The sequence below is a fragment of the Sardina pilchardus genome, chromosome 9 (genome assembly GCF_963854185.1).
Source record: "Sardina pilchardus chromosome 9, fSarPil1.1, whole genome shotgun sequence".
NCBI classification, from domain to species: Eukaryota; Metazoa; Chordata; class Actinopteri; order Clupeiformes; family Clupeidae; genus Sardina; species Sardina pilchardus.
This window is the reverse complement of record NC_085002.1, coordinates 4708703-4726424: the sequence shown is the minus strand read 5'-3', so window position 1 is coordinate 4726424 and position 17722 is coordinate 4708703. Positions and strand designations below refer to the sequence as shown.

At 41.0% G+C, this 17722-nt stretch overlaps 1 protein-coding gene across 2 annotated transcripts; it reads left to right on the top strand.

The window, feature by feature from the left end:
* Window positions 1-2022: 2022 nt before the first annotated feature.
* Window positions 2023-17085, top strand: LOC134092480 (inter-alpha-trypsin inhibitor heavy chain H3-like). 2 transcript variants are annotated; one of them, XM_062545362.1, is made up of 22 exons: window positions 2023-2151; window positions 2591-2754; window positions 2889-2993; window positions 4706-4868; window positions 5034-5144; window positions 5325-5453; window positions 5727-5843; window positions 5923-6091; window positions 6416-6526; window positions 7473-7654; window positions 8349-8528; window positions 8701-8834; window positions 8909-9144; window positions 11358-11384; window positions 12823-12939; window positions 13128-13157; window positions 13304-13318; window positions 13438-13545; window positions 14690-14861; window positions 14948-15096; window positions 16512-16587; window positions 16697-17085. In XM_062545362.1, the coding sequence occupies exons 1-22, from the start codon at window positions 2077-2079 to the stop codon at window positions 16809-16811; spliced, it is 2685 nt and encodes an 894-aa protein (XP_062401346.1). In that variant the 5' UTR covers window positions 2023-2076; the 3' UTR covers window positions 16812-17085. The 2 variants fall into 2 exon arrangements, with proteins under 2 accessions (XP_062401346.1, XP_062401347.1); XM_062545363.1 differs by lacking the exon at window positions 13304-13318.
* The last annotated feature ends 637 nt before the right edge of the window (window positions 17086-17722 follow it).

Genomic DNA, 17722 nt, shown 5'->3' with positions numbered 1-17722 from the left:
TATTTCAATGAGATTGATAGTCAAGTTGAAAATGTCCATTTTTGGGATTATATCCCCGCTTTTGGTCTCGGACATCTGGCAACCCTCCGGTTACAAGCTTGAAGCCCTAACCAGTAAGCCACAGCTGCCACATATAATGGACTAAATTCTAAAGGGTATGTTGTTACACTTACACTATCCAAGTGTAGTTCTGGGCAATAAGGCCTAGACCAGTGGTTCCCAACCTGGGGTGCGGGGACCCCAATAGGGGCTGCCAGAGATTGCAGGGGGTCCGCACAGTGTTGCCTGGGCTGAGGTTATGAGATTACCAAAATTATATTTGTGCACATTAAATGTATAAAATCTCAATAACACACCCAGTTGCATAATCAAAACTCTGTATAATCCAAATTAAAACATTTTTTTTGTTCCACATCTAAATTCATGCCGCTATTTATTGCCTCTGACCTCTGAACTTGCATAAGCAACCTTTGGGTTGGGCTCAGCTAGGCATTGGTAATTCATCCCCCCCGACCCCATTTGTTGAATAAAACAATGTCTTAGGCATGTATGCAGGTAGGAGTTTGGGTAAGGGGCCCTGGCTTGTCTTAGACACAGGCAAGGGGGCCTTCAAGGAAAAAAGGTTGGCCTCGACTCTCCCTGGTCCAACAGGAAACACAGCCCATGAGGCCTGCCATCGTTCTGTCCCTGGACATAAAAGAGCAAAAGAGCTAACTATAATTTAACCAAATCATTAAGTGAAATAATTAGTGATTGAGGTTAGATAAAGAGGGTACTAACTGAGGATATCTGACCGTCTAAATGATTCATTCACATAAACAGTTATGTGTTGATGTGCAGGCAAGCTTCACAGTTATTAGTTGGTGTTAAATGATTTGTTTATTTTTACTTGAGCCAAAGAGGTGATGTTTTTATTCATGGATGGATTTTTTATTGATTTGTTGTTTTTTGTCAGCAGAATTACTCGATTTCTACAGTAATCCTATACACTAGCCCTACATGGTGGTGCGTTGAAGTATAACCTAGCGTATGGATGTACTGTATGTGTGCGTGTCAACTTGGCAGAGCCCAGTGAGAGGTCACTTACCTGTGGCTCTCATGGTCCAGTGGCTCTATGATAGACTACGGCCAGCGCAAGTTTTAATTTTAGGTGTCAATAATCCAAAAAGTAAACCAAAAGTCCGGGGATTCCAGTTAGCCTTTAGCTCCTATGGCAAACAGACACATGTCCACAGGCCTCTGCAGCAGGCCTAACCCAAAAATCAATCACCTTGAACGTCAGTGCAGGTGTGTCTTTACCAATAGCCACAGGTAGTGACATCATTGAAGCTCCGCCTGTCAGTCAGTGCTCTCCCTACCATGTAACCTAACCTATCCTAACAGGTGTCTTGTGTCAGATAAGGTCTGATCTTTCTAATGTTGTAAAGGATTAACCAACATGATTTTGCAATTGAGACTACAAGCTCAGAGGAGCTTGAAATACACCATGAAATACACAGAGAAACTAAACATAATAGCATATTGTAGCTACATAAAACCAGATATAGGATTATGCAAGAACAGGAACAAGAACACAATAACAAACCCACATGCATACACACAAACAAAATACACACTCAAAAAAACACACACACACACACACACACACACACACACACACACACACACACACACACACACACACACACACACACACACACACACACACACACACACACACACAAATAAACAAACCCACACAGATGCACACACAAAGATACACAGCAGTCAAGCAGACAAACACATAAACACACACACACACACACACACACACACACACAGGCATGAACACACAAACACAGTACACATGCACACAAATGCACACAATCGCACACACACACACACACACACACACACACACACACACACACACACACACACTCACAGACACACACACTCACATTTACAATGCCTTTCGCCCCCTGCTGGGCGTCGAGGGTAATTAAATTAACAGTACTCTCAGCTTGCAGTGGCCAACAACAGCCTGTAAGCTCATATGAAAAGGCCTGCGTGCAAGACCTGGGCTGCACTGTCAAAATGGATCTAGCAGCAGCAGCTGTGTTTATCTTCAGCCTTCTGCTCACTGCATCAGACTCTGCCCCCTCTTTGAAGGTAGGAGCCATTTACTCTGTAGTAAAAAAAATAATTGAAAACTGAATGCTGAAGATAAATAAATCCTAATAATCCCACATGCACGACTGTGCAGTGATATCCTGAGTGGCTCAGGGGAAACTTCATAATTATTTCCTGGTATATGGCTACTATTTATTAAACCTTTATAGTGCCTCTCCTTGTAAAGCTACGGTAGACATGTTGTCTTGAGATCAGGCATAGATCTTAAAAAACGTTGAGTGTAAACTCACTACAATTCTGTGATAGACATTAGGGCCTTACAAAAAGTTCTCACATGTTCATTATTTTCTAGTTGATTTTTAGTACTTTCCTTCATACCTATTAGTTTTGAGAGATTTCAAATTGTTTGTTGTCAACAAACCACAAACAAAGTAATCATACACTTCTATCTAACCTTCAATTACTGTCATATGTGCAGTCAAGAAACTGGGATATCTACAGCTATCACATGAACTCCACAGTAACCAGCCGCTATGCCGTCACAGTTATCACCAGCCGTGTGACCAACACCCGTGATGACTCCAATGAGATTGACTTCCATGTGAAAATACCCAAAGCCGCCTTCATCAGCAAATTTAGAATGTTTGTAGTTCAATTTACTCTGTATTCATAACTCTAAAATGCAGAGTGTTAAAGATCTAGATATTCTAATCAAACTGGTACAATATCATCACATCATTCTAGAATCGGTCTCTGTTCCCTGCTTTTTACCACAGGACTATTGATGGGCAGACATACGATGGGGTTGTCAAACAGAAAGAGGAGGCCCAGCAGCAGTACAGTCAAGCTGTCTCGCGGGGCCAAAGTGCCGGACTAGTCAGGTAAACGATCAAACCATGAAAACATATTTGCTGTCTCAGTGACAGCAGGCATAAATAGTGTCTCCAGTGTACACATTCAGTTCGTCTCATGCTGGCCAACCTAAAAACCTCAATACTCACAGGGCAAAGTACACAAACTATTTGTAAATGTTTGACACATTCATCAACAAAATTATGTCACAAATGCAGGACAGTTAATAGATGAGAACAAAAAAGTTGGTACAACAAACATAACATTGATATTTATCACGTTAACATGATAAATATGCCAATGATCAATTTAATCATTGTCCAGTGCTACACAGTTACTGACTATGTATGTGCTGTATATCTGCTTTGTAAATCACTTTAAATACAAGTGTCTGCTCGGCATACAGTAACTTCATATGGCCAGTAGATAAGGTCAAGAACCTCCCTGGTATTTTCTGAGGCCGTTCATAGCTGCTTGTGGAGAACCTGCTCCCTTTGGATTATTGAGATGTAATTCTTTGTGGATTATAGTGTTTTCTGACTCCTCGTTTGTGTGTGGCTGGACTTTGGATGCGCACTGAGTTTTTCTTTGGAAATGTCCTAACGTTTGTTTGGCTGCTTAGATTTGACCGCAGAGTTCACTGTTGATTTGTGAATTCTAAAAAAGAGGTCGTCTATGCTTTTTGACACCTTTTGTCGACTCCATCACACCGTGTGACGACTTTATGTCTGTGTTCTCGGCATTGGTGCTCTCGGCGGTGTGAGCACAGCTGAAGCCACAGTGCTCTGCTCTCAGACCCGCTCCTGCTGAGAGGATCAAAAGAAGGCGACGGGCCTCTGGCAGGCTCGGAGCCAGAGAGCAACGAGTGGGGGGGCTATGAGCATCGACGGGGGGGGCACCTGTCGGGGGGAGGGGGCAAAATACTGCAAAATATCTACTACAGAGCACTCTGTTTGGGGGGGCACAGAGACCTGTTTGGGGGGGCCTGGACCCCTATGCCCCCCCCCCTGGCGCCGAGCCTGGCCTCTGGCTGTACAGGCCAGCTGTACACGGAGCTGGAGGGGGAAAAGAAGGCATGCTGGGGGAGGAATTCAATTAGATTCTATTCAAAAGAACTATATTTCAGAGGCCATTGCTCTACTAGACTATACAGAGGAAGCTCAGCCTCCTCCAAAATATCACGGAAAATCAAACACTATATTATATAAGCCTGCTATTCCAACTAGAAGATGCTTTAAAAACATGTTCAACTTCATCGCTAGTTTGTTTAGCAATAAGGTTTTTCCGGTCATCTATCGTGATTTCGTACCCCTAACACATTGCTGTGACTACACAAACCATCAAAAAACCCTTAGACGCTCGGCTTCACTGAACTTTCAATGGCACTGCTATATTGCAGACTCAAGGCCCAGATAAAAAGATACATATAAATATTGTTGTATTTGATTATTGATGCATTTAATGACGCAAACAATGGAAGATTTATACGTAGAACTGAAAATGTCACAAAAAATCGTCCATACACACCTGATGTACAGAATGCTACTACAAGAGTGTTTTGACAGAAGCTAGTTGGTTGGTTGCTAGCTTCAGTTGATTTCAAGTAATGTTTGCCATTATGTTACATTCTTCACATTCTGTATACATTCCCATGCCATATTTGTTGGTCATTTTTGAATGTTTCACAATAGAAATAGCACCTTTAATACACCTTTAATGCTTTTTCATTACGTGCCTTTAGTTCAGTGGGCAGGACTTTAGAGGACTTCAAAACATCAGTGACTATTGCTGCTCACAGCAAGGTGACCTTCGAACTCACCTATGAGGAACTGCTCCGTCGTCGCCTGGGCAAATATGAGTTGCTAATCAATGCCCAACCAGGTCAAATTGTCAAAGATTTCAAGGTAAAAGATAATGGGTATGACCATGAGGAGACACTGTATAAAATGAATTCATTAAAGGGACATTTCTACTTCCTTTTGACTCTCTCATTCACATAGAGAGATCACAATAAATATGCAAGTGCTACTTCCATATAATCCATACAAGATTCATGTCTCCTACAACAGATTAATGTAAACATCTATGAGCAGCCTGGAATAAACTTTTTGGAAGTTAAAGGCTCCTTGGGTGAGAAAGACTTGGCCAATGCCATCACGACCACACGTGCTGATAACCAGGTAATGCACAGGCCATTCTCCATGATCAACATGTACTGTAAGCGTTTAATATTCACTATACTTTCACAAAGCTGTTTATGTTAACTGGTGTGACCATGTCTGTTAATCAGCATTAAAAAAATAAATATATTTCCTTGGTCTTCTTTGCTTCACCTTTATCTCAATGTGTTCTCAATTTAGGCATGGGTAAATTTCTACCCCACTCATGGACAGCAAATGGATTGCGATGGTTGTGGAGAGACAGGACTTAAGGGAGATTTGAAAATCCTTTATGATGTTTATAGACCACTGTCCCAAGGTGATGTAATGGTACGTATAACTTTGAGAGTGGGTCTCCAAGGTCAACCAATTATTTCTCATTTATTCCCAAAAGCCAAAGTTATTCAATTTCTCTAGAGAAGAATCTTGCATTCAAATATTTTAGATTTCAAAAATTAATTCGTAAATGGTACCAATAATGTTTGTATGCATTTTGTTTTGTTCTTATTTGTGGTTTGTTTGTTTAAATGTGTCTGCACCATTCTATTTAGTCAACATTTTTTAATGTGGCTCTCTTTATACCCTACATTCCGTACCCACAAGGAACATGGCGGCTACTTTGCTCACTTCTTTGCCCCAGCTAACCTGGGACGTATCCCCAAAAATGTGGTCTTCATTATTGATCAGAGTGGTTCTATGCATGGAAAGAAAATTGCTCAGGTAAAGTGGAATCCAGTAGATTAGTAAAAGCAGTGGAGATGCTGTACATCTCAACCAAGACCTGCAACCTTTTCTGCAGACTCGAGAGGCTTTGCTGAAGATTCTGGATGACTTAGCCGAAGATGACTATTTTGGTCTCATCGTCTTCAATAGCCAAGTCTCTCCATGGAAACACAAACTCCTCCAAGCCACCCAAACCAATCTGGATATGGCAAAACAGTTTGTCAAAGGGATTACAGATGGTGGTGGTGAGATAGATATCATCAGGAAAGAATGGTCTGACATTGCAAAAATAATAAGCCTCTAGTGTTATTTTAAGTTAAATGGCAGTGTGTAAATCAAACTATTATTCTTAAGAATGTTGAACTTATTATTCTTACAGTATCATTAGTAGTGGTAGTAGTAGTAGTAACTGTAGTAGTGCTAGTAGTATTATCTATATAGTATTAGTAGTTGCAGTAGTCACAGTAGGAGTATTAATTCAATTTGACAAAGAATGTCCAACTATTACTCCATCATGCATATACTGTACTAGAAGTTGTATGATGCGTTGTGTTGTATCCCTTCTCCAGCAACAAACATAAACGAAGCTGTGCTGAAAGGGGTAGAGATGATTCAGCAGCACCCCAGGAATGGCTCGGCCTCCATTCTCATACTGCTAACAGATGGAGATCCAACATCAGGTGTGAAAACTCTTCATCTCAGCCTCGGAGCTCTGCGTTAAAGGCGCCCTGCCACACATATTTCATTATTTTGTGGCAATGTCTTAAGTTCTACCATGGACTCTGTGACATTTTTCGTGGAAAAGATGCCTTGGTTACCTTGTTTCAAGTCATTCTAGCTCGGTATAGAAAGCCTGTAGGAAGACTCCGCTCGATTTGCGCTAGTTCTCATTAATATTCAACAAGCTAAGCTGCTTGAGTCTGGTTGACCAAAATCTAGACGGTTTCATCTATAGTATGACAGCATGGTGACAGCTGTTATCAACTCATTTTAACTTCATGGCATGAACTTAGCTTGGTTAGTGAGTGCAAAATGGAGATAAAACCTGCTAGGCTATAGTCAGTGCATTAAACATGTATAACATACTGTAATTACAATTGACAATAGTACTGGTCACTGCTGCGATAGTACTGCTCCAAACTTCAACTGAACTTGCCAAAGTTAATAAAGTCACTTTCTTCAAAATGTGATGAACAGAGAACTCATTTCGAAATTCTAGTGTTGTGGCATTGTTCCAAAAAATTAACTGAAGCCAATTCTTGGGCAACATCTGCATTGTTGAAGTTCTATTCGTGCATATGTACAAGCCCTTTAATGTTCAGCCATCCTTACATACGAAAACTGAGCCAGCCGAATTCTGTGGGTACGGCCACAACTGGGTGAGCTCAATAGTAATGAGCTTGGTCAATTCCATGTCAGACTGACCAGCCTTTGTAATTGGCCTGATTTCTCTGCTTACTTCTTTTCAGTGGCTAGAACTGACAGAGAAGGTAGCAGTTAATTTTCACATTCACAACATAACACATATGACGGGGGGAAAAAAACGGTTTTCTGTGGCATGGCACCTTTAAACGATAACATGAGATTGGCTCAAATATTATGATCGATTTTTTTTGCCTCTTGAAGGAGAAATTAATCAAGGGAAAATCCAGTCTAATGTGAGAGAGGCCATTGGGAAGAACTTTCCTCTGTATTGCCTTGGATTTGGGTTTGATGTGAACTTTGAGTTCCTGCAGAAGATGGCCCAGGAGAACAGTGGTGTGGCACGCAGGATCTACGAGGACTCAGATGCAGCTCTGCAGCTCAAGGTAGCCCATTATAGGAGTCTCGCCACAGTTGATTGACACATAAAGCTTAGCTCTGCTAGCCTGGCATGGCCCTCTGTAAGCTTCCACTCAATTCTCATTTCTCTTCACCATTACCTCTGTACGATATTAGTACGAGGGTTTGGTGTGACTAGGCCATAGCTCTACTAATTTGTTGAAGTTTTTGTTTGAATTAAAGATGTGAGTAAAGTCTTAGCTGTAGCCCTACTTACTGCAATAAACGAAGAAATGGCTGTTCATTAAACATGTTGTGTGAATAAATGGGGAAAAAAATGTTTTTTAAGAAACAGCAGGCTGAGCATACTAGTCTCGTCCTACTAGGCCAGTTTGTATTTGGAAATAGTCAGTGTTTGCTGATTATATACTGTATATGTATAACTACGTAACTATTAGATTCTTGTTTGGTTTATGTTTTGCATCTATGTTTTGTCTGTTTAAATGTGTCTGCACCAATCTAATTAGTCCATGTCTTTTAATATTATATTCCATTATCTTAATTTCCTTCAAAATTTGTTTGTTTTCTTTCCCTCTGTATGCCTGGTAGCAGCAACTGAATTTATGTGAATTCACAACCAACTCACTATGGTCATCCCACCAATTCAGTTCAAATGTTTGCATGAAATGAAACAAAAGTGTTTCCACTGTTTGTCTGTTCCTTTATATTTTTTTCCAAAAGGGTTTCTATGAAGAGGTGGCAACTCCTCTCTTAACAAGTGTGCAGATGTCCTACACGGGAGCAACAAACCTGACCCAAACCATCTTCAGCCATTACTACAACGGCTCGGAGATTGTAGTCGCCGGAAAGATCCTTGACAACAACATAGATGGCTTCAATACAGATGTTGTAGCAATATCAGTGAGTGACATCAATGATTAAACTCTTGATTGAACTAATTTCATGAAATTATATTAGTGAGTTGATATTGACTGATACAACATCATTTTGTCATATTGATGCAGGTTTAAATAATATCAAGTCTCACTGTTCGGTACGGTGCTTTTCTGTTATTTTACAATACCCATGACAGAAACATGACACGGTGAAGTACAGTGATATCAAGGCCACTCAAGCTGGCCAACTGCCTGCAGTGATGAGTGGCTTTGAGAACTTCCTCCAGAGACTATGGGCCTGCCTCACCGTGAAACAGCTTCTGGAGAAGGAGTGAGTGGATACAGTACATATGTGTGGTGATTGATCTGAGTCCATCAGCTGAACTACTACTGTATGTGTTTTAGGTTGACGCTGACCGGCGAGGAGAAGGAGGCAGTGAAGAAGGAGGCCCTTGATCTCTCTCTCAAGTACAGTTTTGTGACCCCACTCACCTCTATGGTGGTCACCAAACCTGAGGGTGAGGACTCTCAGGTGGCCGACAAACCCAAAGAGGGAGAGAAGCCTGCCATCCATTCAACCATGATGCTTCCTTCCCAACCCACAAGTTCAAGGAAAAGGGCAAAGTCAATGCCCAGGTCCCGTAAGTAAAAGTCACTGAATGAAAGAAATGGAACTTTGCTTCAAGCATCACATCCTGGTATTAATTCTCATATGATATAGTGACAGGAAATAGTTATCCAAACAAAAGTCCAATCAGCATCATATTTCCCCTCTTATTACCACTATGTTAGAATAACTGAATGAATACTAATGAATACAGTAAGTCATGGTGTTTGACTGCTTTCCTGAGATATTTCACAAATCGTTGTGAGCTGAATATTCCTGCTGAGGTTTCCCATCTCCTAGTGGGATGGAGAGGAGGACTAGCCTAGAAATCTAGACGCCCCTAGCGGCAGCAAATGTAATTTGGCTGGCAGGGCAGTCTAGCAACGCTCCGTAGAGCTAAGGAGCTGAGAAATGGAAAATAAAAGCGGGCCAATCACAGCGTGTATAGAGTCAGTGGGTGGGCTTAACATAATGGTGACTGACATGCGACCAGAAGTTGCGACGGTAACGCATCCTGTTATTTGAAAACAAGAAGATGATTCGTTTAGCGTTATCCTATTGCGTGGAGAGGGAAGGTTACGCATCCTGCTACTTGAAAACAAGAAGATGATTCGTTTAGCGTTATCCTATTGCGGGGAGGGAATTTGAAAGACAACTGTTTATCCCACCCCTCCGATTGAGCCCTGTCTACGGAGTGTCCGGACCCTACATCTTGATGTGGGTCTGGCTCGTCAAGCTAGAGGAGGACCTCTTATTTATATAAACATGTATTCTTAAAGGAGAACTGTGCAGGGTTTTATTTTAGCTTAAAGGAGAAATTCACCAATTCTCAAGGTCACCAAGTACTGTTGGTACGAAGCAAAATGAAAGCAACCAGTTTTACTTGGCTAGAGATACAGTAGAAGGCCAGATGTATGTAGATTTGCGAACGTAGTGTTAATGGGGCCATAGCCAACACGCAGAAAGCGCACACTGAGATACTTCAGTGTACGTCCTATTTACCAATCCTATAATGCGTTGGGTAATCTGCGCCATTATCCGCCCCCTAACGCATTTAGCAAAGGTAAACAGTTAACAACGGAACGACATTTCAATCAGAAGCGCAGTTGAATGAAGTTAACTGTTGACAACATTAAAAGGAATCAAACGTTTAGCGATCATGAAATAATACAATGCATAATGTCAACAAGCAGGAAGATAATTTAGAGCAGTAGTTCTACTCATAGGCTTACTTGTGCATGTAGGCTATGGAAGATTGATAAAATCTAGCGAGTAGGAAAATTTAAGTGGAAAGTGAAAGTAAGAAGTTCGAAAGGCCAACGAAAGTTAAGGTTGCTTTAGATGTAGTACAAAGACGCAAAACTGGTGGTCTAATTAGCGATTCTGTTGTTTTTGAAAGATTCTCTGATAGATGCATTTAACAGCATGGGATGGTCAGGGCTGCTTGCCATGGTGCGGGCAAGGCGTGTGGAAGCTGTATTATCTTGGATGCTAAGTGTGAGATTTGAATGAGTTTGTTCTTGCTGGTGACATTTAATATGGTGAAGAAACAGGGGGAGCAGTAAAGTAGAAGGAGTTGGATGATGCTTTTGTAGAGTAGCAAAAGGAGGTGGGGGCAACAGACAGTGATCTTACTTTGTGTATGACATACAGTTCAAGCTCGAGTTGCTACAACCAGCAGCTAATGCAACCAGGCAGCTACAGTGTTCTTTCCCGGGAGCGTACCTATGTTCCCCAGGTCCTATGTTCCCCACTTTGAATGGGACCGGGGAGCATAGGACCCTTTTTTTCTTAAATTATAAAAAGGGTCCTATGTTCCCCGCTTTTCCCAAAAAGGGTCCTATGTTCCCCGGTATGTATTGCAACCGGGGAGCATAGGACCCTTGTGGGGAAAACCGGGGAACATAGGACCCGGGGAACATAGGGATGACCCCCTCTTGCCCTAGCGGCAGCAAATCTAATTTGGCTGCTGGGGCAGTCTAGCAACTCTCGGTTTGACTTGGGAGCTGGGCTCACATCGTGTATAGAGTCGGTGGGCTTAACATACTGTAATGATGACTGACATGCAACGAGAAGTTGCGACCGTTTAGAATCCTGCTACTTGAAAAGAAGAAGATGATTCATTTAGCGCTATCCTATTGCTTGGAGAGGGAATTATCGTCAATTGCAATTTTCATGCTGATACTTTCACATGATTTGAAATCATATTTGATGCAGAGATTAATTTTAATTCTTTTTATTTTTCAGATTCAACAAGTAGTGGACGAAGCCGAGGTATATCTTTGGTAGTAAGACACTAGTTCACATTTGGCAGCATACTTCAATGTCCACAGGCAGTAAGATGATGGTTCAAACTGAATACAGAGGCCTACTGTACCTACAGAGGCAACACAAAGTATATGAACCCTTTGGAGTTAGCTGGTTTTATGCATTAATTGGTCATACAAATGCGGTTAGATTTTCATCAGAAGACTCAAATTCATTGTGTTACAGTTAGAGTTTGTAACACTGCAAAAATAATCATCTTTGATGTACTTTTCCCCAGTAGCATTGTGGAGGGTCAAAGTGCTCTTTGGTAAACGTCAGGTGCAATGCTTTTGACAATGCTGTCTCCATGCTGTTTTATGGACACTCTTTTTATTCCTTGTTTTGCTTAAAGCAACACAACGTAGATCTATTACCTAAAAATAACGGCGTCGTACTCATTCTGATGCTACACTGACTTACAGTGGGCACTGGTTGAGAATGGACGTTTTCCCACGGCAATCACGCAGAGATCCCGTAGGCTGTCAAGCCAAGTTTTTCAAGGCTACGGCAATGTATCCAAACAACCACCAGGTGGTGTACTGTAGTCCCAGTAAAGTTCAACCCGAAGACTCAAGATTTAGATCAGGTAATGCATTTAAAGGGACACTTCACCGATTAGCATTAAGCTTTCAAAAACATTACTGGTTTTCTAAAGATACAAAGCTCAATGCTAATCGGTGAAGTGTCCCTTTAATGATTAATGTAAGAGGAGGGGTTACAAGACCGCATATCTGTCGATATAGTCGTCTCCTTTAATCTCATTTAATCATTAAAATGAAGGAGATGACTGGCGAAATTAATCAAAAGATGTTTCAATAAACCATTGTTGAAATGAATGAAAATAATGAAATGAAATAGCCTACAGTAGGCTTATCTGGAGGAAATAGCCTTCAGTTCAACCTGAAAGACTCCATAAGCAACCTTTTGATTCATTAATTTAATGATTAATGTAAGAGAAGGGGTTACAAGACCCCATTTCCATGAATAGGCTACATCCTAGGGAGAATTAAGTTATATACTGATAGATACTGTGTTATGAAGTATACCCTTCAGAGCACCTTAGTATGCATACAACCGTTCTAAATATGCTACAGTGGTTTATAATGCTGCCTGGGGTCCCCTGCTTATATATAGTGTCGCTACCCCTGCTCAAGCACATCTTCTAAATTAAAGTTTGAATAATAATGCAATTTCATAGAAAGTCAGGCATATCTAACTCAAACGTGGACACCAACAAGTTCGGTGAGGTACTGTTTGCAGAGTCGGGAAAGATGGCCATTAGTATATCACTGTTATAGAATAGCAAGGGTGTCAGAGATGGAGAAACAAATCAGACACCATAGTTCATGCCTACGCTGCATGTCATGGGGTCGTCATTAATTGTGTTCTTGTTCATTCCTTCTAGGATTTATGCCAGGTCTTTCTGGCATGGCCTTTCTTGATAGTTTATCGGCTGCTCCTCCTGTGATGTATCATAGGAGTGATAGGCATAGGTCCATTGGACAAGGACGAATCTTGCACGGTTGGTTTAAATCACTCTGATCAAATTCACAACCACAGGTTTTTTTTTTAATTCATCTGCATCTGAGGACTTACAAAGCCTATTTGACACTGACTGAGAAGGATGGTTAGACATGAAAGCAACCATTGTATAAATCATGCCATTGTATAAACACCTCATTATCTCCACGTCTATTACATGTACGGTAGACGCTGTTGAAGATTATGGCAACCTACCAGGTAAGCTAACTACATGAATAAGTCTTCTGAGATCAACAGCCCATGACTTTAAATATGACGTTATATCTTACTGATCTCCTCGTGATCCCACTTTGTTTTGTTGTGGCTCACATTTGCCTCTGTCTACGTTAATCTACGTCCACCAGCAACTATAATACCAGGTACTCAACTACACAGATCAATCAGAGGAGATACACACCCATTTAATTATTTGCATATGATTTTAAGTCTTATGGCCTCCAGTACCTCACACACCCTCTGTCTCTTTGTCTCTACGCAGCACGGATGCCTGTGAGGTTCTTGATGGCTGCCGAGGGCCAGTCTCTGCCGCTCTGCTTCGACATCCCAGCAGGCCATATAGTCAAACTGCTGCAGGACCCTGCATCTGGTAGGATCTGGTTCTCGAACTCCTTAAAGTACATCAGATTCATGCATCTGACAACCAGTGATCTACTGACACATTAGAGTACTGGGGGTACTGTGCCACTGACAGCCAGTGATCTACTGACACATTAGAGTACTGGGGGTACTGTGCCACTGACAGCCAGTGATCTACTGACACATTAGAGTACTGGGGGTACTGTGCCACACACAACTGGCTATTCGGTTATTAAGTGATGTAATAATGGAATAATAAATCTCTTTCCGGGTCCAACAGCTTTCAGACTCACTTGTTTTTCTCCATAGACAATAAAATAAACAATTTTATTCCGCTATTCTGAGTAGCCTTTAAGAAAATTGTCATCTTACTACTCGCTTGTTACCTCAACCTAATCAAATCCTATTTTTCCTATACCACATTTGGGTCTTATAGCCCATGGGGACCTAGGTCCTAGTCGGTTCGGTTCATTTCTTGATCCTGCCCTATCTCTTTCCCACTTTTTCCTGTCACTCTCCTCACTGTCCAAACAAATAAAAGACATATAAACAGTGCTGCTCTGGGTGTGTATGGGTGCTGCTGGTGAGCCTGTGTGTGTACAGTATGTGTTTAAACTAACCCCGGATAGGTTAAATGCAGAAGAAAAAATACATTCAGGACAAATGAACTTACCTAACTTATAACTGACCTGCTATGCTGCTGCTATGCTAAAACCTGTACTGGCGCTCCACCGATTCACTTTATAGAAGCATGAAATCCTAGAGCGGGATTTATAAGGCCAATACAAGGATGTTTTTTTCCCCACAAACTGTGGGATAAACAACATTATTTTTTTCTTATAGTTCCCCATGCTGAATTTATGATTCACAGCAGCGCAAGTAGTTCCACAATACCATTCAGAACAGATCACACTGAATATGCATATTTCACACAAAGTATACTCTGTACAATACACACTCCTCTGTCTGCATCATTTATATTCAGCTTGTCTATGCTTTCAGTGAAAGTTAGTGCTCCTGAACCCTTGTGAAGTATAATTGTTGTTACAAAATGTTACAGTATATTTCGATTGTCCAGCATGAATCACTTTGCTTTTGGCCTGTTCATGTTATTGAATTAAATGCAATTTGTGTCCACTGTATAACCAATTAAGGGTTCTCCATGAATGGACAGCTCATGTCAGAAGGCGGAAATGGTTTCCAGAAAATCATTATTCGTGTTAATGCGGACAAGTACATACAGTTTGACACCAATTGGATCACCATAAAAGATGGACTCTTAATGCAATCAGTCACGTGGACAGACAGCGACCACACCTCAGATAGGTACTATGAATTCACCTGGGAAGTGTTGACATGCTGGTGTAAGTGTAACATGAGAACACTGTTGCTGATGTCTCTTCTCTAAACAGCATGATAGTGATCATACGGGACAGTGAAGCGGATATTACCGTGGAGAATATCCGTGTTGTCATTCTGCTTCATCTGCAAGATGGAAAACGCTTCCTTTGGCCGGCAGTCAGAAAACGTCCATCAGAACATGAAGTCCCTGGGATCATGGGTAACTATACTTCTAACCGCTGTTTTTTAATTAGTAAGGCTTGATCAAGCTTAGTGTTGTTAGGGTAGTTAGTACTATTGTTCTTCTTCTTAAAGTGTAACTCTGGTGAAAATTGACCCCCAGGCTCTTTTCTGCATGAAAACACATCAAAAAAGCTTATTACAGAAGACTGTTAAGAATACTTACCATCTCTCCTCTCGAAGGAAAGTTGAGATCTCACGTGACATAATCACCTTACATGGCCTTTCCTTCAAGAGGAGCTGGTAGAGGGACAGTTTGGAACTCTGTCTTCTGTAATAAACTTTGGGTTCGTGAACTACGTTGTTGGTGCATCGTCTTAAGTGTAGGGACCCTGAGCAAACTACTGACAAGGTGCTGTTTTGAACAATATTACAGATTAAATAATGCCATTTGGAAAGCGTTTGACAACATTAACTGTATGCGAATGGTTTTGCTTTAACCCTAGCAACCACCATAGCGACCATGTTATTTAGCATAGAAAACATCATATGTACCCTAACAACCATCTTTATTTGCCTAGCAACAACCATTATAATGTGACCCAAGCAATCACCATAACAACCAACATAAGTACCCTAGCAACCAGCATAGCAACCACTGTATTTATCATAGAAACCGCCATTTGTACCCTAGCAATGCCCTAGTGACCACCTTAATTACCCTAACAACAGCCTAGCCACCACCACTATAATGTCAACCTATCAACCACCAAAGCAACCAACATGATTACTCTAGCAACCGGCATAGCAACTGTGTTATTAAGCATAACTAAATGTACCACTATATGTACCCTAGCAACATCCTAGCAACCATCTTAACTACCCTAACAATAACTTAGCGACCACCGATGTAATGTGACCCTAGCAACCACTAGAGTAACCAACATGATAACCCTAGCAAGCATCTTAACTACACTAGTTACAACCACCACCTAGCAACCACATTGTTAAGCAACACCCCAGGAATCATCTTAACCACCCTAGCAACAACCTAGCAACCACCATTATAATGTGACCCTAGCAACCGTTCAACCACATTATTTAGCATCGCAACCACACCTACCTATACCTGGAAACCATCCCAATTATCCTAGCAACCATTGTAATCAACCTAGCAACATGTGTTAATGCAGATAACTTTTGATATGTGAGCCCGTTTTTCAAAAATGAGGTAGGCTACTGTTGCAATCCTTTCGGTGAACTGCACCTGATCAAGCCTATTCTTGCAGTTCCTCGGAGATGCCATTCTAGTTAGCATTATTATTACTGCTGTTGTTGTAGCAAACCCTTTCATCTTTCATAGCTCTGATCAAACCAAAATGAATACCGCATACCAAGTCAATGCATTCAATTCAGAGTATGTAACTCAAGTGCGCTTTTGGCTGTTGTTGTCAGGTAAACTACCAGTTGCATACGAGGAAGTCAAACCCTCAAAGCTGAGAATTCAGGGTGTGGAGGTGGATGCTTCCAGGTGAGGTTAAATTCACTGAAAGTTTCTATGAGTTGAAACACTTTGATAACTTTCATTTGTATCCATTTGGATTACTGTAATCAAATGGACTCACCATGTTCTTCTGCAGTGATTCAGCTGGGGACTACAATATCAAGGCTGTGCCCAGAGTGAAATGTCAACTTGTCGATCTGAAATCTGCTCTGCAGGGGGAGCTGTCTGACTTCACAGTGCATCAACTGTAAATGAAAAACAAATACACTACTAATGAGATATCTAAACCAGCACTATCCAGGATATTACTGTTAAATTGCTGTATGATATCAGCATTTATAATTGAAATGCTAGTCATATCACTTTAATGAAACAATAAATCAATTGATTTAGAAACATGCTGTTTTATCATACAACAAGATTGACTCATTTGGTGAAATAAAGCTATATTGTAATGTGCTCACAAACTCAAACCTGAAATGTAAGTTTTTAATATGTACTATTAAAATTCACATGGTAAATTTACACCCACAACTGTTGAGTTGAATTGTCAGTCAGTATGATATGCTTCAATGGAGGAGTGCAGCTTCTTTTGAAGGCCTCTTATGCGAGATGACAGTTGATTAAAATGTGGACAAATGGCAGGCTACAACATTTATTTTTTATTACATTTGTTTGGTCATTACAGTTCCTTGTGTTGCCACCTGAATAGACACAAAACACAAGAATTCTCAACATGGTGCTATAACCTCTGAACAAGTTAATCGAGAAGAACTGATAAATTATGGTATTTTAAACCTTTTAAAGTAGGCATATACGTATTTGTAACAGAATATTTACCATCGTTATAATGATAACTAGACTAATGCAGAGTCAGTGGAAATATTCACACACTGAAGCCCTTGGCAAAGCAAAGGAGTGATTTTGAACGCACCAAACAGGTTTGTAAACATTTGATCCAGCTCTGAATGCTTTCAGAATATTCTTTTCCTGATCAACAACATTCCAGCCATCGGCTCAGAATTGGAAGAGAACGCTGTATTTAGGCTATTTCATTTTCGATATGCTTGTGATCACAAACAGTAGGCCTACCAATGTCACAGAGCGCAGCCACATATTGTGCTCTGAGTAAGCCTGCTGGAAACACTTTCACTTAAGTATT

Bases quoted from the DNA above. Each gene is read 5' to 3' on its own strand.
- LOC134092480 (XM_062545362.1), top strand. From the start codon at position 2,077: ATGGATCTAGCAGCAGCAGCTGTGTTTATCTTCAGCCTTCTGCTCACT. The intron at 2,152-2,590 runs GTAGGAGCCATT...TCATATGTGCAG, and splicing joins ACTCTGCCCCCTCTTTGAAG to TCAAGAAACTGGGATATCTA. The intron at 9,145-11,357 runs GTAAGTAAAAGT...TTTATTTTTCAG, and splicing joins AAAGTCAATGCCCAGGTCCC to ATTCAACAAGTAGTGGACGA.